We start from the raw sequence: 20,694 nt of genomic DNA, 5'->3' as shown, positions 1-20,694 counted from the left end.
TGACAATATGGTATGGGAAATTGATTGTGGACTGCCTTTTTTTTTTGGGGGGGGGGGGGGTTAGTTGCCAAAGGCTGTGTGTGTGTGTGTGTGTGTGTGTGTGTGTGTGTGTGTGTGTGTGTGTGTGTGTGTGTGTGGTCTGTTTTTGATGAAGGTCATACTGGCTGAAAGCTAATTTGTGACAGTCTTTTTGTTGTGTCTACTTGCAACTCAGCATCTTTTCAGAATATTGTTACGTTCCAACCTGGATTTCCCATTGTCTGATTTTAACTAATGACTGTATCATCTCTAAACAACAGATTCATGGTGAGACAAAAGAGTAATGTTTACTTCATTTGCAGTTTCTGCGGATTGTCTCAACAAAAAATCTAGTTCTTAAAGAAGAAGCCAGACAACTTATATGCAGTTATTTTGTGGCCTGTCGCAGAGTAAGACCTGACTGTCTTCCTGTTGGTGCAATAGAAACAATGTACGTATTTATGCTGGACAACTGGACAATGTGCAGCCTGCAGATAAACCTGACAAACTCTGTCTGTCAATTTCAGCACAGCACTGTCTGAAGGGCACGCAAGGTTGTCGATGAAAAGTGAAGTATGCTATGAAGATGTTTTGCCTGTTCTAAGACTCTATGAGGAATCTCTGTATGCAATATTTGGGAACTCTTTTGTATCTCCTCCACCAATTGCAAGGCAAAGTGGACTTACTTCAATGAAATCTTTAATTATGCAGGTAACAAAAATTTTAATTTACTTAGGCAATATATTTTTAAAAGATTAAAAGCTATTTAACAAGCAATATACTCTATCTTTTTAACTGCTGTGAATGTAACTTTCTACATATGTTTCGTACAACGAACAATTGACTGAATAGTAGAGGCATTGAGTTGTTACCAGATGCACAAATAAGCTTGGAAACTTCACTAGGTTTTGGATGAATCCTTTTTTGGGTGAGAGAGAGAGAGAGAGAGAGAGAGAGAGAGAGAGAGAGAGAGAGAGAGAGAGAGAGAGAAGAGAGAGGGGGGGGGGCAGGGGGGGGGGGTCGAGTGCATGGTGTACTTAAGCTAAAAAAAAGCATTTGTCTGAAAGCTAGTGAAGTTTTCACTCTTACTTAAGAGTCTGGTGATGACTCAATACCTCTACTATTTGGTTCATTGTTACATTTACGAATAAACCATGAGGGTAGTCTGAAAAGTAAGAAACACATGCTTGTAAGGCACAAACAAAAACGATTAGGAAGATCGGGAAAAAAGTACATTAAAGTACAAATCTTAAGTTTCAAAATCATATATTTATTTTTCAACAATGTCACTGTTGAGACAAACACATTTCTCTGAATGTGTAACAAGTTTTTTCATTACGTCACCTGAAAAATTCTTCTGACTTTTCTCGAATCCAAGACTTAAGTACTGCCTTCACCTCACCATCTAAGGTATCATGGTTACCCTTGAGTTGTCTCTGGAGTAGATGCAAAAAATAAAAATTCGGTGGCACAAGACTGGGGCAGTAATTAGAGTATGGAATACTTCAAACTTCAGGTTTCACTGAGCCTCCTCAGCTGCATGTAAGGCGTTTGGACAAGTATTGTCATGTCACAAGATTACTGGCACCAAGTTGCCTGTGACACAACTACTCAACATTAGAGTTGTTCTAGAGTCTATCTACTGAGGAGAATTAAGCATTGCCCCTTGTACCAGATAATCAGTCACACAAACTCAATGAGCATCCCAAAACATAATCAAAAGAGTTTTTTTTTATGTTTCAATTGATGAGAAGACAGATGTCGATATTCAGTGCTCTGTCTTTTGTCTTCTGGATCATAATGACAGAACCATGACTCTGTCCACCATCACAGTATTCAAAATTAAGTTGTCTCCTCCATCACAGCAGCACTATAAAAGTTGCTTGCAGCTTTCCAATCAAAGCTGTTTTTTCTTGCCTATGAGACAGTGTGATACCCATTGTGCACAGATTTTAGGGTATACTAATTCTTTGCTATAAAGCCGACACATTCCTTGGATATTCCAGTATGGTTTGTGATACACTTTAGTGATTCGCTGGTCATTTTGAAGCAAATTTTCAACAAGTTTGGGATGATTATCATTTTTTGTGGCAGTGCTGGGACATCTGCTGGGCATTTCATCAACAATCACAGCTTTTTTTAGGTTAACAACCACAAAATTTTCTTTCCGATTTACAGTACACCATTCAACAGCGTTGTCACCATAAACAGCCCTTAAATGATAATGTATCTCACTAGGGGTCACTTTTACAGCAGTTAAATATGGATAAAAGCATCCTGCTTAACTTGCATTAATGCAGCACTAGAACACAACTCCATACTTCCGCTGCTCAAAAGACACTGGGATGACCACAACACATTCAGATTATGCATGCATACATGCATATGAAGGAGGAAGTTACCGTCCACTTGCCATCTGGTGCATTTCTCCAGGTCAGTTTGGTTCAAGCATATGTGCATTACTTTTCAGTCTACCCTTGTGTGTACATTCTGCCTCAACTTTCCTACCATATTAACAGTCTTTTTTTTTCCAGACAAAGACTGAGATGGAACATTTTTCAGCCTGGATAATTAACTACATCAAATCTGTAATTGGAGTACATCCCTTTCAGTATTGCAATGCTGAAGAATAATACAGCTTATCAAATTTGTAATTTATTGTCTTGTCACAAACTACTATCAGCTACATGGTAGACAGGCACAATTTCTTACTGAATTAACAAATGGTTTAAATATGTTCTATTCTGCCAAATCCTGCCTCAATTGTCAGTTTTTAAAGAAAGGCAGTAATTTCTGCAACAAGAATGTTACTGCTATCACTTAAATTAGTATCATATGTGAAATGATATATTTTGTAAGCTTCAAGCACTAATGGGAATGAGGGGCTAGAAATTTGTTCAAGTAACCAAATCAAACGAACAGTTTTTACACATACCTGTTAGGACAAATTTCCAGAAAAGTGAGTGTGGTTATTATTTTGATATCAAAAGATGCAACAGATCTTTTTAAAATATCATTTGAGTATCTTCCACTTCAAAATTTATCTACAAAAATATTTTTAATGTACAACAATACTGAATAAATCTGTACATCAGTGTGACCAAGCAACAACAGAATCCACACATCAAATAAGTGTGAAAGTTAAATATTATTGTACTACCTATAATGTCTGCAGTGAATAAAATTTGTCACTTGGGTTCAGCATCCATTTTAGTCTATAGGCTCACATCTGTATTCTTAAGAATACTAACAATAAGTTTTAGGAACAGTTTTAATATTGAGCACAGAGAATAGGTTATATTATATTGTCATCAAGCAGAATCAGTTGGAAAAATAGCACAGGCGTTGGTTCCCAAAGAAATATTAAACACAAAGCAAACATAACAAGTAACTGCTAGTGTGTTTTCAGCTTAATTACAGATGACTGTTAAGCAACAAGCAATTGGGATGGGCAATTGAAAGTAATAAGTATGTTAGAATTTTATTTTATTTCCTTGTAAAATATTTGGTTGTATACCACTTTTTTAAACAACTATGTACAGATTACAATACATGAAACTTTTAAATAAATTGAGCAGAAAAAATGAAGTATTTTAATAAACAGTTTTTAAATCTCCTCCTGTCAGTTTACATGAGAACACAGAAAAAGATGACTAGATCTGATGAGACCATGCAGTACCCTTGTATAAGAAACTAATGTTAAGTAGTTTCATGAACTGATACATTGATATTGTTCAGAAAACAAAATGTACCATTATTTAATTATTACTAAGATTGAGATTCAAATATTAAATAAAAGACACCTGGAAACAATGCAGTTACAGGTGTGGAGGAAGTGCTCTCTCTCAGCACTGTGCTGTAAAATAAACAAACTTCCACTTCGGCAGATTTCTTTGTAATTATGTAATACTCTTCGAAACTTTCACACTATGTACGCAGTAAAAAATGAGGGATACAGGAAACCATTTATACTTTCAGATAACATCATTTTGCGTAGAATGTGATAATATACAATATTTCTGTTTGTTCTCATGTAATTTGTGCAGGATTCAGTTTCTGAATTGTGCCTCATTCTAAGACTAATGAAATCACCTAATTTTGAACTAAAACATATGTTTCCTAAAATTGTTGGAATGTAATAGTTTTATATGATTGAGCACCAAGCATAAATGAAAATTTGTGCAGGTTAAGTTTTCAGTAACTTTTATTGTAAACACCGATCCATCTTGTCTGAAAGTCTGACCATCCCTTAATGAGAAACTGCTTGTAACTAAAATGTGGATATTTTTTAATAGTAATAAAAAAGAAGTAGTAACATAATACAGTGCTGTTTTTAACAGTTAATTAACAACAGGTTAACAGTCTCTTGTGGGAATTACTGACCCAAATGATACAAAGTTTCAGCAACTAACCATGCATCATAATCAGCAAAATCTTTAACAGGAATCCTATTCTCAATAATGTTATTAGCTGTATGAGCCACCAGTCACAAATCAGTCAAATGCTGGAAACAATTTGTTCCTGACTCCATCAATTATTACAAACAATCAACACAAAAACAAGAAAATTTGGAAATTAAATTATTTTTTCCACCAAATGTTTGAACTGCATACTACGAATTCTTAACTTACATATTTGATGTATAAATACAGGAACTTCAGAATCTTCGCAGCACACAGTAAATGAGAAGCTGGCTAGCATACTGTGGAACCTTAGTTTTGAGACACTGTTTCCTCCTCATGAAAATGCCCTTGTTCAAATATCTTCCAATATTCAATAGTATGAGGGAACATATTATTAACAACCCAGAAAATGAAATGAATGAATGTACAAACTTTGCGTAAATACAAGTACATTTGTAATTGTACACGTGAAGACAATACAGTTATTACATGTTTTTATTGCCTTGGGATGAGCCCATTAACTTCTGGTTGCAGAAATTCTTCAATAATGCCTTTGATCATATCTTCTAAGGTATCTTTGAGTACTTCAATATTCCTGCACAGAGATGAAAGGGAAAAACAGTTATGTTGTTAATAATGCAAAACAGTATTTTATTGATACATAAATAAATTACTGTTCGATATACCACAGAGATGAAAAATAATGAAACCATAAGTCGAAATCTAAATGAGAACAATTTTAGAACACACAGAGAAAAAAAAAAGATACCTACATTGTAACCTTATCATCATGGATATTATTTTAATACATCAAGAAAGCCTCAAACAGCAAAATTATCAATGTTAAACAGCAAAATTATCAATGTTGAAACAACTATATAGACCCACTAGAAATTGCCAATTAGACAGTTATAGCACAAACTGTCATAGAAGGTCAATGTACGTAAATATAGTTCAGCAACTGGTGCTTCTTAAAGAACTCATTTGTCAGTAGCTAATGCTGAGATGTAAGTGCATGCCTTTAGAACTGAGATGGTAGCTGGTGTACTATCTGCCACTGCCAAATCATCACGAGCAGCATAATTTGTAAACAATTATGGCTGGTACCAAATCTTGTGAATTCACTGCCGCCCCCGCCCCTTTTTTTACATGTGCAACATGTATCTGTGAGTAAACACATAAAAATGATTTTTTAGCCGCAACTAGTTGTGTAACTACGAAGGAGTCTTAACAAATACACAGTTTAAGTAGACACATGCCATTTTCATTTACTAAATATGTCATTGTACACACCATGAAGGAGATGTACTGGTTCAGTTCAAATGAGAAGTAACAGTAAGTAAAACATTGGCCTGCTTGGTTAGCTGTGTGGTCTAACGCATGGCTTTCCAGATTGGGAAGGAGTGCCTGGTCCCCGGCATGAATCCGCCTGGTGGACGGTTTTTAGGCGGCGAATGCGGGCTGGTTTCCCTTATTCCGCATCAGCTACACTATCGGGCTGGTTTCCCTTATTCCACCTCAGATATGCTATGTCGGCGATTGCTGCGCAAACAAGTTCTCCACGTACATGTACACCACCATTACTCTACCACGCAAATATAGGGGTTACAATCGTCTGATGTGAGATGTTCCCTGGCAGGGTCCACTGGGGGCTGAAACACACAATATCCCTGAAAGTGTGTGTGTGTGTGTGTGTGTGTGTGTGTGTGTGTGTGTGTGTGTGTGTGTGTGTGTAGGGGGGGAGGGATGAAGTGGACTGTGGTAGTCGTCGTGGGGTTGTGGACCACTGCGGCTGCATCAGGGACGGAGCCTCTCTTGTCATTTCTAGGCCCCCAGTTAACATACAATACAAGTGAAACATTAATAAATCAATTCCACAGCACAAAATATCATGCAGCCTTCCACTGAAGAATTCAACTTGGGTGCTGCAGGTTCTAAGAGTAGCAATACAATTGATCTATACACGATATTAATAAGAGAAATCAGACATTTAAGATAATAATTGTAGCCAACAGTACCCTTCCTTTGGATCAACTGACAGTATATAATAAAACTATACATAAAGTTTTATCACAGGACCAGAACCCTTTCTTCATCTACTGTTGGGAGCATCTTCGTGGACAAGCATACACATTTTGTCAACTTATACAGAAATTTAATAGCAATATACTAAAAGAAAACATACTCCAGGACAAACTACCTTGTGTCTACACTTTCTAACACATTACTCCTAACTGCTTCTTATATTTAAAACTTCAGCCACACAACTATCTCCAGAAGAGAAAATATCTTAATCTGCTGGGCTTCAAGCATTATTACCTACTGAGGCCAGTGTGTGTCATACTATTACGATCTGAAGTGTGTGTCAAACAAAAAGTAAGAAAAAATATCCATAAAAAAGCATAGCAAGTAACAGCGTTTTGTAGATCTGTGGAAAATTCACAACTTACAGATATACCAAAAGCTCATATTCTTCCCATAACCAAGTAAAACCAAGTTTTTTTTCACATTTGTAAGTGAAGCTACACTTATGGCCTTGACTACCAATAAGTGTTGTAGTGTTATGCACTTCAATGCATATAAAAATAAAATTTACAAATGTGTGACTTATTCCACTTTCTAGGGTACAATTTTTAACTATCTTATAAGCTAATTACTTTTGAATACATTATGGGAGCAACCAGTGATCAGTGTTATTACTAATATTTACTATCAAAAACAGTGTTGATCACAAAGACTGTTTTTGATAGTAAACATCTTATAAGCCTTCCTAATGCAACAAGTAGAATTACACATGAGAGAAATTTTTTATTATTCCACTTAATAGTAAATGCAATACTTGAAGAGTTAGCATGAGGAAAGATAGAAAAATAATATCAAGAGTAATGTTGTTTTTATGTAAGCTCTGTACTAGTAGTATAGAAGCCAAAACTTACAAGATTTGTGTTCTTGATCTTGTTCGCAGCAGTTCACTTGATGACTTTTCTTGTAAGTGTGGATTCCTTTTTATTAAAATATGAAATGTACGTGTAAAAAGGACTTTGTATTATTCTTTCATAAGAATTAATCATCTCGGATGACCACGAGATGCTCATTTTTCAAGTGCTTAATGTTGATTAGCCTTATTGTTGCATATAAAAAAGGAGACTGAACTAACTATGACATTTTAAGCGAGAAAGCTAATTCACGTTTTCATCTGGTAAAAAGTGGTAGAATTTTAAACTCTTAATTACCAGTGATGGTGTAGAATCCCTTTCACTGAAGTGCAGAAGAATAGGTAATGTACTTTTAATTCGATAAGAGATTACTACTTTCGCAGCCAAGACGACAAAAATAAACACACTCTTTGGTATGGCTAGCGGAAGACTTATATTATGTATCTCTGTCTTTGTGACATGTTCTACATATTTGAGGATCTCCTCATTACGGGTCTATGAAACAATATATCCAATATCTAAAAGTTAATATTTGTTTGTTCATCTTCTGTTCATTCCCATACCATTCAACTCATTATGATAAACCTTGGGTGATTGTGCATATGCCTATGGAGGTTCTTGTAGGGGCCAAGGACAACCTACCACCTGAAGGTATATAAATTTAACTCAGGAATCTCTGGAGCAATTTCAATCGAATTTCGTATAAATATGACTCATTATTTTATTTAAAAAAATTGTATGGTAATATACCCCAACCACCCCTTGGGGCATGGTGAGAAAAAAAAAAGATATTAAAAAATATACAAGAACGCCTGATATTAGTATCAAATTCATAGTTTTGGGGATCACTGAACTTCTTGGTGACACAATGATGTTTCACCCTTAAGCTCGTATTACACAATGTGCCTAAACCGTACACCTATGCACCAACGCCCCTATCGTGCATACCTGTAACTACAGACTGGTTCACTTCTGACCTATTACACCATCCACGCGGGATATACCTAGTGCGCATGGCAGCAGCAGTCTGTATATGCAAAAAGAAAATACATGTCTTATGTCCTAGTGTCTTGTAAAGTCGTTCGTTCTACCGCGCGCAACTCAAGGGCGACTGTATGAAATACTGAAGCGTCATACGTTCAAATTATTTGTGAACTCAAGGTTCCTATTTATAAAGAAATTGTTTTCTACCATTATGTATTAAGTAATAGTTTTTCTCTAATGTAGGTTAGTACTGTTCTGAATTACAGACACAACAGTTTGATATTACGACACTTGATTACATGGGTACATGTATATCGAAATTTACATTTATACAGCATATTGCACATGGAGGATCCACTTGTTTTTGGAGCTATTGCCCTGGCAGTGACAGTAAATCTTTGGATTAGGGCAGAACGGCGACGAAAACAAAAAGTCAAACGTTGTTGGGTTCAACCCTGGCTGACAAGAAGGGTGGAAGGCAGGGAAATATATTCACTGTTAACGAAAGAACTGAGGCCCGAAGATCCGCAAGAATTTCGGAACTTCATTAGGATGGACATGGCCTGTTTCGAGAAGCTGCTGTCTATGATAGAAGATGGAAACAGAAAGTGTGACACAGTCATAAGGGAGGCTATCTCGCCTTATAGAGAGTAAGAATTATATGGTTATGTTTTGTGATCATACCAGCCTAGATCACTAATAAAATACCAGTGAATGCCCTGTTATGTTGCTGGCTGGTTGTAACATTACGTTTCCTGGCGAATGGAGAATCTTTTAAGAGTATGGCTTTTAGCCACAGAATAGCACAGCCCACCATTTCAAAAGTAGTTGTGGATTTATGCACTGCAATTTGCAACACATTAAATGACCAATACTTAGGTGACCTTTTGTTATTTTTCCAAGTTTAGACTATACTCAGAATTCTGCAGTTCTAGTCAGTCGCACTGGGGCAAAGTGCAAGGACTTTCCCCCTTTCACTGCCAGTTTCTCTTTTCTGGCATGTTGAAATCAAGCAAGAGGTGCAATTAAATCAAATCTGAACTTTCGTAAACTAAGACATTACAATACAAATCGAAAATCACCATATAACGTTATATGCATATTCCTCAGAAAGAAATGATTTCCGACTACCTTTCCTCGCTGTATGCCTCATTGCAGACGCTTAATTCATCTCTGCTCCATTTAATTTCTAGAATACAAAGCTATCAAAAATCCTTTCACAAACAGCTAGTATATAAGAGTCTACTGCAAAAAAGTTTCTTTTCTGCATTTGTGAAACCTGTTTACTGAAAAAAATGCAGAAGATCCCCAACGCAAAAAATCCCCAACATGAACGTCTGAAATTAGCCACTAGACGCCTAACAATAACCAAACAACAAGCAGAACACCGTGGTACACCCTTCTGCGCATGCGCGAATTATCGCCACCTACTGCAGTTTAGCTATTCCTGCGTGCAGATAATGTGTCTGCTAATTTTCGTAGTTTCACCCGTTCTACCGCTAGATGGCTGTCACGATAGACCAATGCCGTTCGCGGCGGATCGTCGTGGAATACCGGGGGTTGGGGGCAGTGGCATATCAGCATATCTCTGTAATGCCTGAAGGAATTCCACTACAACTGGCACATGTGTCACTTGCTATCTGGAAAAATTTAGTGTGACAGAAAGACATCTCTAGGACCCTTGTGACTGAGGGTCTGGACCGAAAAGCACTGACATAAAAGCACAATGTAGGAATATCTGGAAAAACCAATTTTTGTATGTAAATGATGTTATTTGAAAAAGAATACTTTGGGAGTAAGACACTCCTTTTATCACTAAGGGTTGGAGTGACAATGAGATAAGGTTACATGCAGAAACATTTGACCTGCTGGTAGTTATTTCCTGTAAGTAGTTGACTTGGAATACCTCACAATTATGAAGTGCAATCTGTCTCTTCTTCGGGTTGCTCAATGCATCATCTACATTGTCAGAATGAACACTGCAGTGAGCCAATAATTTTGCTAATGTCTTTCAGGACCAAAGATCATGCCACACAGCTCAGTACATCATATATATTTAATACTCTCTCTAGAATCAGAAGTAAACAATTGCCAGTGACAGTCCTTTTTCTCGAAACGACAATCAGTTATGGGCAGAATTACAAATTTCCTCAGAATTTACACGAAACAGTATGACTAGAGATATGGGTGAAATGTGTGTCCAAATACGCGACATATGTACACATGAGTAAATCTGCGGGCAATACATATATCTTTTTGTCCAATATTCTGTACCATTAGCACCATAAGCAAATTTCATACTGCAATGTGTAGATTCAATTTCCTAAACACATAGGGCCTACAACATCTGACTCTTACAATTAACTTCTCCAGCAATGCATGTTGTTGTTGTTGTTGTTGTTGTTGTTGCTGTCTTCAGTCTGAAGTCTGGTTTGATGCAGCTCTCCACGGTACTATATCCTGCGCAAGCCTCATCATCTCCGAGTAACTACTGCAACCAACATCCTTTGGAATCTGTTTACTATATTCATCTCTTGGTCCCCCTCTACAGTTTTAACCCTCCTTGCTTCCATCCAGCACTAAATTGATGATCCCTTAATGCCTCAGAATGTATCCTACCAACCAATCCCTTCTTCTAGTCAGGTGGTGCCACAAATTACTTTTCTCTCCAATTCTATTCAGTTTCTCCTCATTAGTTACATGATCGATCCATCTAATCTTCAGAATTCTGCTGTAGCACCACATTTCAAAAGCTTCTATTCTATTCTGTCTAAACTGTTTATCGAACCATGTTTCACTTTCATATGTGGCTACACTCAATACAAATACTTTCAGAAAAGACTTATTACAATTTCACTGGCAAACCTTAAAGTTATCATTTCTTCTCCCTGGACTTTAATTCCTATTCCACATTTTTCTTTTGTTTCCTTTACTGCTTGTTCAGTATAACATCGGCGATAGTCTACAGACCTGTCTCACTCTCTTCTCAACCACTACTTCCCCTTCGTGCCCCTCGGCTCTTATGACTGCCATTTGGTTTCTGTACAAATTGAAAATAGCCTTTCACTCCCTGTATTTTACCCCTACCACACTTAGAATTTGAAACAGAGTATTCCAGTCAACACTGTCAAAAGCTTCATCTAAGTGTACAAATGCTATAAATGTTGGTTTGCCTTTCCTTATCCTGCCTTCATGAAAAGTCACAGAGTCAGTATTGCCTCTCGTGTTCCTACATTTCTCTGGAATCCAAACTGATCTTCCCCGAGGTCGGCTTCCATTGTTCTGTAGAGAATTTGTTTTAGTATTTTGCAACTGCAACTTATTAAACTGATAGTTTGGTTATTTTCATGCCTATCAGCACCTGCTTTCTTTGGAACTGGAATTATTATATTCTTCTTGAAGTCTGAGGGTATTTCGCCTGTCTCATACATCTTTTTCACCATATGTAAGAGGTTTTCTCATGGCTGGCTCTCATTAGTTCTAACAGAATGTTGCCTACCCCTGGGGCCTTGTTTGATGGTAAGTCTTTCAGTGCTCTGTCAAATTCTTCACTCAGTATCATATCTCCTATCTCATCTTCCTCTATGTCCTCTTCCATTTCCATAATACTGCCTGTCAAGTACAGTACATCTCCATTGCATAGACCCTCTATACACTCTTTCCACCTTCCTGCATTCCCTCCTTTGCTGAAGTCTCCTGTAGGCAGCATCTATCCTCCCTCTAGTGACACAGACTTCTAAATCCTTAAATTTGTCCTTTAGCAATTTCTGCATAGCCATTTTGCCTGCTTTATTTACTGCATTTTTATATTTCCCCCTTGCATCAATGAAACTCAATCTCTCTTGGTTATCCAAGGATTTCTACTAGCCCTCATCTTTTAACCTACTTGATCCTCTACTGCCTTCACTGTTAATTTCTCAAAGCTATCCATTCTTCTTCTACTTTCCCCTGTTCTTGTCAATTGTTCCCTAATGCTCTCTCTGGAACTCTCTACTACCTCTGATCTCTAAATTCCTACCTTCTAGCAATTTATTTAGTTTTAATGTACAGTTCATAACCAATAAATTGTGGTCAGAGTCCACATCTGCCCCCGGAAATGTCTTAGAATTTAAAATCTGGTTCCAAAATCTCTGTCTTACCATTATATAATTTATCTGGAACCTTCTGGTGTTTCCAGGTCTCCTCAAGGTCTCTTCCACGTGTACTACCCTCTTTTGTGATTCTGATACCATGTGTCAGCTATGATTAAACCATGCTCTGTGCAAAATTCTACCAGGCAGCTTCCTCTTTCATTCCTTTCCCCTAGCTCATTGTCACCTACTATTTTTCCATCTCTTCCTTTTTGTACAATCAAATTCCAGTCCCCCATGACTATTAAATTTTTGTCGCCCTTAACTATCTGAATAATTTCTTTTACCTCATAATATATTTATTCAACCTATTCATAATCTGTGGAGTTAGTTGGCATATAAACTTGCACTATTGTGGTGGGTGTGGGCCTTGTGTCTATCTTGGCTACAATAATGTGTTCACAATGCTGTTCATAGTAGCTTATGCATGTTCCTATTTTTTTTTTATTCATTATTAAGCCTATTCCTACATTACCCCTATTTGATTTTACATTTATAACCCTGTATTCATGTGACCAGAAGTCCTGTTCCTCCTGCCACTGAACTTCACTAATTCCCACTATATCCAGTTTTAACCTACCCATTTCCATTTTTAAATTTTCTAATCTATGTGTCGGATTAAGGCATCTGACATTCCACGCTCCAATCCGTAGAACGCGTTTCATTTCTCCTGATAATGACATCCTTCAGGGTAGTGTCTGCCCAGAGATCCAAATGTGGGACTATTTTAACTCCAGAATATTTTACCCAAGAGGATGCGATCATCATTTAACCACACAGTAGAGATGAACGCCCTTGGGAAAAATTACGGTTGTAGCTTCCCCTTGCTTTCAGCTGTTTGCAGCACCAGCATACCAAGGCCATTTTGATTGTGTTACAATGGCAGATCAGTCAGTCATCCAGACTGTTGCCCATGCAACTGCTGGAAAGGCTGTCGCCCCTTTTCAAGAACTATGTTTGTCTGGCTTCTCAACAGACACCTCTCCATTCTGGTTGCACCTACGGTACAGCTATCTGTATTGCTGAGGCATGTGAGGATTCCCACCAACGGCAAGGTCCACGATTCATGGGGAGGAGCAGTTCATGACAAAGACATAGGATTTAATTTCTTAAGTGATAGTAAGTTTTAACCTATGACTCATAACAAATTCTAGTTAACATATAGCAGCTAAATGTGAGTGTATTTATTTGTATATCAAGTATAGTTGCATTATTGTCCTTTTCAGCACTGCTAATTTGCTGGAGGTGGAAGCAACAGAGAAAAGTTGAGAAACTGAGAATGTGTACTGATAATGTAGCAACCAGCATTACTGTCGCTGTCATCACCATTGTCGTCGCCAACAACAACAACAACAACATATGCATACATCTGTCAAAGAGAGGTTCCAACTGTCCTTTGGACTATTCCTTGGTGTTTCTTTTAGTGCTTGGCAAGATATCCCTTCTCTCAGACCCCTCAGTGCCTTTTTTATGTCTGCTTCTTTTTCTTTTCCATTCATGTTAATTCTCTGAAAATAGTTTTCTTCCCTTGGAATTGTCCAGTCCACTCTGCTTTCCTCTTTCTAACATATTTCGGGAGTGTATGGTTTCTTTCACTCTAATACTTCACCATTCCTTACTCTGTCTAACCATTTAGCTTTCTTTTGTCTTCCCCACAGCCAGATTTGAAAACAATCCAAACACTTCTACTCATTCTTTCTAGTTGTACAAACTTTTGAGCAATATGTAACTGAATTCCAAACATAGCATTTTGCAAATCTCTCTTAGACTCATTCCTTTAACTTTTATTGTTACTAATCTTTGAGTTCTCTAAGTACCTCCTTCCTGTAAGCTATACATTTTCTCATTTCTAATATCCCATAACTCTCGTGATAAGGAGACAAACTTGAAGAGTGGTGGCAATATCTTTTGCATAATGCATAGTTTCCTCTTTGTGTGGTGCAGATCCAGAAAGTAAACACCCAGCTTTGCAGGTGGATACGAAGTTTGTATTTCATCACTGAAGCCTTCGTTACACCAGTTCTTGAATAAAACTGTAACATCTCTTTTCTATATCCAGACTTTGATTTGAAACTCTGTTTGTTTGTTTGTTTGTGTGTATTTAGATAAAAAAAACTCTGGTTTCTTCATCTAAACTGATTGAAGTTCACATTACTGGAGACACAATGTTCACACTCTATCGCATTTTCCTTATGTTATGTGGTTTGCGGCAGCAACCCGTCTAATTTGTGCTTTATGATGTAAAGTTTATTGAATGGTGGTGGCAGCAGCTGCTTCTGCAACTGTAAAATAGGAAATTTTGGCTATTCAAGATACTATAGGAACAGCAGAATGACCTACTGAGGTGCATAGCAGAACATAATAGTAGTCTACCAATAGCGTCAACATCACTGGTACCTATACCAGCACTGTTAGCAAATATGTTTTTAGTGCTCAGTGGCCTGAAAGAACCTTGGAACTGATATTTCCAATGGTTACTTAGGTTTTCCAAGGCTAATAATGTTTTTGATATTTATGTTCAATGGGATTTGTTATTGTCCTCTGTTAGTCTCATTTACAAGTTGGTTCACAAATTATTACTACTTGAACCTAGTAACTTAGTATTCAGCATATTGTATAAGTTGTTGTCTATTGCTTCTGAGATGCAAACATAGTGGCTGTTAGGTTAAGTTTCCAACTGTGTCTGAAAAAAGTGAACCAGTTGCGTAAATCCTGCTTGGTTGACATATAGAGTCTCAGTTGATAGAGCAATTTTTTATGCTCATAGTGTAGCATGACTTATTTACATCAACACAGATAGTCTGCAAGTCACCATGTGGTGTGTGGAGGATGATATTCTGTACCCTACAAGTAATTTCCTTTGTTGTTCCACTCGCAAATAGAGCAAGGGAAAAGCAACCACCTAATATGCCTCTGTATGAGCCCTAATTTCTCAAAACTTATCTTTGTGGCCCTTATGCACAATGTACATTGATGGCAGTAGTATCACTCAACAGTCAGATTCAAATGCTGGTTCTCTAAATTTCATCAATACTGTTTCTCGAAAAGAACATCACCTTCCCTCCAGGGATTCCCATATGAGCTTCTCAAGTATCTCTGTAATTGCATGTTGTTCCGGACATTACAGGTTTGTTCTTCCTCTTCATCCACATTAACTTACATTTTGCCAGATTTAGAGCTAGCTGCCATTCATCACACCAACTAGAAGTTTTGTCTAAGTAGTCTTGTATCTTCCTACAGCCACCCAACTTTGACCCCTTATCGTACACCACAGCATCATCAGCAAACAACCACAGATTGCTGTCCATCCTGTCTGCTAAATCATTTATATAGAGAACAATAGCACTCCTATCACACTTCCCTGGGGAACTCCTGACAATACCCTTGTCTTGTTGAACAACTGCCGTCGAGGACAACATACTGGGTTCTATTACTTCAGAAGTCTTTGAGCCACTCACATATCTGCGAACTTATTCCATTTGCTTGTACCTTTGTTAATAGCCTGCAATGGGGAACCATGTCAAATGCTTTCCAGAAATCTAAAAATATGGAATCTGCCTGTTGCCCTTCATCCACAGTTCGCAATAGATCGTGTGAGAAAAAGGCAAGCTGGGTTTCGCACGAGCATTGCTTTCTATTCAAACTGAGAATATGCTCAAGGATTCTGCAGCAAACTGAAGTTAGGGATGTTGGTCTCTAATTATGCAGGTCCAGTCTTTTATTCTTCTTATATACTGGAGTCACCGCTTGGAACTTTGTGCCAGGCGAAAGATTCACGAAGAGATGCTTATTACCATGTTGTCCATATGGGAGTCAGTCTGATGGTCAAATGTGCTATCTTCAACTGCCACACCAGACTGGTCAACAAGGGACTGAATGGAAGCCTTATCCAACTTACCAATTTTATGTATGACCAGAATTTTCTCCCGTCCACTGCCAGATCTTTTGCTAAGGTGTGGCGGTGATAGTAGTCGTATGATTTGCACAGACGCAGAAATCTTTACTAACCTTTGCTTGTCATCATTTGCGCATTCTCTTTTGAACCGAGAGTGCAACAGCCTCTGCTTCCTCAACATCTTCAGAACTTTGTCATTAGACCATGGTGGATTGTTCTCCACCCTTAACCCACTTACTAGGCACATAACTCTCCAGACCCCGATTTACAATCTGCTTAAACTTTGCCCATACTTCATCTACCTCCATCTTATTGGAAATAAGTGATGTCTATTCACTGTCTACATAAGATGCTAATAACTCATCTGTTCTATCCAGCAGAAACACTCTCCTAGCCTTCTTGACTGATTTATTAACTTTTAGCCTTCTTGACTAATTTATTAACTTTCATAACCATAGTTGTTAAAATGACATCATGATTACTAATCCCCGTTTCTGTAATGACATTGTCGATACGGTCTGGCCTATTTGTAGCTACAAGATCTAAGATATTTCCATTGCATGTGGACTGCCAAGCTAGCTGCTCAAGGCAATTTTCAGAAAACACGCTCAAATGTACACTCCTGGAAATGGAAAAAAGAACACATTGACACTGGTGTGTCAGACCAACCATACTTGCTCCGGACACTGCGAGAGGGCTGTACAAGCAATGATCACACGCACGGCACAGCGGACACACCAGGAACCGCGGTGTTGGCCGTCGAATGGCGCTAGCTGCGCAGCATTTGTGCACCGCCGCCGTCAGTGTCAGCCAGTTTGCCGTGGCATACGGAGCTCCATCGCAGTCTTTAACACTGGTAGCATGCCGCGACAGCGTGGACGTGAACCGTATGTGCAGTTGACGGACTTTGAGCGAGGGCGTATAGTGGGCATGCGGGAGGCCGGGTGGACGTACCGCCGAATTGCTCAACACGTGGGGCGTGAGGTCTCCACAGTACATCGATGTTGTCGCCAGTGGTCGGCGGAAGGTGCACGTGCCCGTCGACCTGGGACCGGACCGCAGCGACGCACGGATGCACGCCAAGACCGTAGGATCCTACGCAGTGCCGTAGGGGACCGCACCGCCACTTCCCAGCAAATTAGGGACACTGTTGCTCCTGGGGTATCGGCGAGGACCATTCGCAACCGTCTCCATGAAGCTGGGCTACGGTCCCGCACACCGTTAGGCCGTCTTCCGCTCATGCCCCAACATCGTGCAGCCCGCCTCCAGTGGTGTCGCGACAGGCGTGAATGGAGGGACGAATGGAGACGTGTCGTCTTCAGCGATGAGAGTCGCTTCTGCCTTGGTACCAATGATGGTCGTATGCGTGTTTGGCGCCGTGCAGGTGAGCGCCACAATCAGGACTGCATACGACCGAGGCACACAGGGCCAACACCCGGCATCATGGTGTGGGGAGCGATCTCCTACACTGGCCGTACACCACTGGTGATCGTCGAGGGGACACTGAATAGTGCACGGTACATCCAAACCGTCATCGAACCCATCGTTCCCATCGTTCTACCATTCCTAGACCGGCAAGGGAACTTGCTGTTCCAACAGGACAATGCACGTCCGCATGTATCCCGTGCCACCCAACGTGCTCTAGAAGGTGTAAGTCAACTACCCTGGCCAGCAAGATCTCCGGATCTGTCCCCCATTGAGCATGTTTGGGACTGGATGAAGCGTCGTCTCACGCGGTCTGCACGTCCAGCACGAACGCTGGTCCAACTGAGGCGCCAGGTGGAAATGGCATGGCAAGCCGTTCCACAGGACTACATCCAGCATCTCTACGATCGTCTCCATGGGAGAATAGCAGCCTGCATTGCTGCGAAAGGTGGATATACACTGTACTAGTGCCGACATTGTGCATGCTCTGTTGCCTGTGTCTATGTGCCTGTGGTTCTGTCAGTGTGATCATGTGATGTATCTGACCCCAGGAATGTGTCAATAAAGTTTCCCCTTCCTGGGACAATGAATTCACGGTGTTCTTATTTCAATTTCCAGGAGTGTATTTCGCATGACTGTCTGTCTGTACCCCCTGCAATGAATCCAGACCCTTGGGACTTTGCGATGGGCAAGAGATTCATGATAAATACAAGCTAGGTACGCCCTGCCCCCCCCCCCCCCCCCCTCTCCTACAACAAATCCTTAGACATCCCAGTCTATACTCGCTAGGTTAAAGTCGCCTCCAACAAGTATTGCATGATATGGGTATTTTTGCACTACTGACGGAAGACTTTATTCGAACGGATAATTCATAATGTTCTTATAGTTCCCACTAGTGGTCTTAGGCAAGAATCTTCAATAGTTCAGACATCTGAAATTGCATATGTAATTGGCATCAACTTGTTACCTGCACAATATTCATCTATGTTGACTTGGATGTGGTAAAAGTGCACCCGAGAAACATCGTTTCCTAAAGTCAACTGATGATTGGACAATATCATCTGCAGATTCTGTGGCACCACCACACTAAGGTGCAAAGTGGCAAATTAGGATTTATTTACAAATTCCTTCTCAATATCAGCCCAAGCAAAAATATGATTTCATATATACTGTATAATAATTGTAGCAGCAGCAGCAGCAGCAGCAGCAGCAGTAGTAGTAGTAGTAGTAGTAGTAGTAGTAGTCTTACTGATATGTCACAAGGCTTAGCAAAAGCAAGGAAATCTAACAATGACTATTAACATAGTCACAGGCAGAACAACTGCGCACAGCACCATGTTACATGCTTTGCTTGCAACAAATGTGGGCATGTGGTCACTGTCTGTCAAAGCTGCCCACCCTTTGCCACAGTGTCACTTTATATTGCACAGTAACAGGCTAGTGCCATCAGAGTTGATATCAAAACTCCACTAAAACTGATGATCTACTCAACAATGTGGCCGTGGATTTTCAAGTGGGTACTGGAGCTTCTTGTACTCATAAATAATACTGAAACATACCAGCATATCAGCTCACTGCCTATGAAAGCAATTAAAACATCACCTGGAATTTACAGTAATCATCCTGTAGCTTTTAAAAGATCAAGTAGGTGACAATGTTACCCTATAACATTTCTGTAATATTTCCACTTGTACCTTCTGATACTGTTTGGTCTGTGAGTCTTTACAGGTTTTGGATTTAAAATACAAGGTTCCGTTTAGCAATTTGGATGCTTGATGTAAGGAATATTGAGTATAATCTGGGATTTGCACAAATTTTGGAGCACACATATAATTACAGCCTCTCATTTTTTCCCTGGATTAGGCCTGTGCCTTTTGCTATGAAGGAAGAAGTTAAAGTGAAGCCCAATTACTTATAGACGTATCCGGTTTTGTGATACCAATCTCATTTAGCCAATAGATGATGCCTATGGATGCAATTAAAAAGCCTAACTGTTTCCTCTTTGTCAAGCTTTTGGCTTCTCTTCAACGTTTCTCCCACCATGTTATTAATCACATAACAATTTGCCTCTGTCCAGCCTTCATGTTATAACACTGCATTAATATCTTTAACTCCCAGCAGGTGGCACCCTTAAAGACCGTGAAGATTTCATTTGCACGTGTCAGAAGTTTCCAGTCCATAGGCACTGTGATCATGATTGTATCCATGTCAAAAAGTACACTTTAAATAAAAATTTGACCTCACCCTCTTAGATTTTGCTGAAAGTTGGTATACTTATAGTGGGTGCTGAAACTAAGAAAAATACCAAACTTCAATTTTTTACCTCAAACCATTCCTGAAATATGGTCATGTAAACTTTTCGAAAACTGGCCACAACTGTGTGAATGGACTTTTTAAAAACTGCCCTATGAGCTGCCCTAATTGAGCTAGAGAGCTGGGAAGAGTGTCATTTTGCAGCGTTTTTCATGCTCTTTCCAGTGATATACAACAAAACATAGCTTCTAATTAATAACCTTTTTCAAAATACTAATTGATATTTTGATTTAATTTTTTTTTAAAGTACATAATTGAAAATTTTCAAAATATTTCCATAACTACTTCATACTGTTGTAAATCACATGGCAAAATATAAATGTGGGATGATGATGGGTTCATTGTTAAAAAAATTATTCTGGACTCTTGTTTTTCAATAACAGCCTTAGTTTGACCAAACTGACCTTTAACAAACAGGAATTTCATTAAAATATACTGAAAGGTAAGTAAAGAAGTACTAGAAATATCAAAATATCACCTTGAAACAAAATTAAACAACATTTTCTATAATTGATTGCGTATTGTTTTTAGTTTCTTACTGTTTATTAACGGGCAAAACAAAATTTTGAGTGTGGGACCTATAGCTAAGA

At 38.9% G+C, this 20,694-nt stretch overlaps 2 protein-coding genes across 7 annotated transcripts in view; one reads left to right on the top strand and one right to left on the bottom strand.

Annotated features, from left to right (window-relative positions):
• LOC126416405 (minichromosome maintenance domain-containing protein 2-like) overlaps window positions 1-3,371 on the top strand; it is a 70,921-nt gene extending 67,550 nt beyond the window's left edge. For all 5 annotated transcript variants that reach the window (XM_050084115.1, XM_050084116.1, XM_050084113.1 and 2 more), the window contains 3 exons: window positions 342-469; window positions 546-729; window positions 2,553-3,371. In XM_050084115.1, coding sequence (XP_049940072.1) covers window positions 342-469; window positions 546-729; window positions 2,553-2,651 — 411 coding nt within the window. In that variant the 3' untranslated portion in view covers window positions 2,652-3,371. The remainder of the gene's footprint in view (window positions 1-341; window positions 470-545; window positions 730-2,552) is intronic.
• Window positions 3,372-3,487: 116 nt separating this feature from the next.
• The window catches only part of LOC126416403 (phosphopentomutase), a 136,367-nt gene continuing 119,160 nt past the window's right edge, over window positions 3,488-20,694 (bottom strand). For both annotated transcript variants that reach the window (XM_050084099.1, XM_050084100.1), the window contains exon 11: window positions 3,488-5,016. In XM_050084099.1, the coding sequence (XP_049940056.1) occupies window positions 4,917-5,016 (100 nt within the window). In that variant the 3' untranslated portion in view covers window positions 3,488-4,916. The remainder of the gene's footprint in view (window positions 5,017-20,694) is intronic.

This window comes from Schistocerca serialis, chromosome 8 (assembly GCF_023864345.2).
Source record: "Schistocerca serialis cubense isolate TAMUIC-IGC-003099 chromosome 8, iqSchSeri2.2, whole genome shotgun sequence".
NCBI lineage: Eukaryota > Metazoa > Arthropoda > Insecta > Orthoptera > Acrididae > Schistocerca > Schistocerca serialis.
Note: the sequence above shows the minus strand (reverse complement) of the source record. Positions and strands in the feature narration are given on the sequence as shown.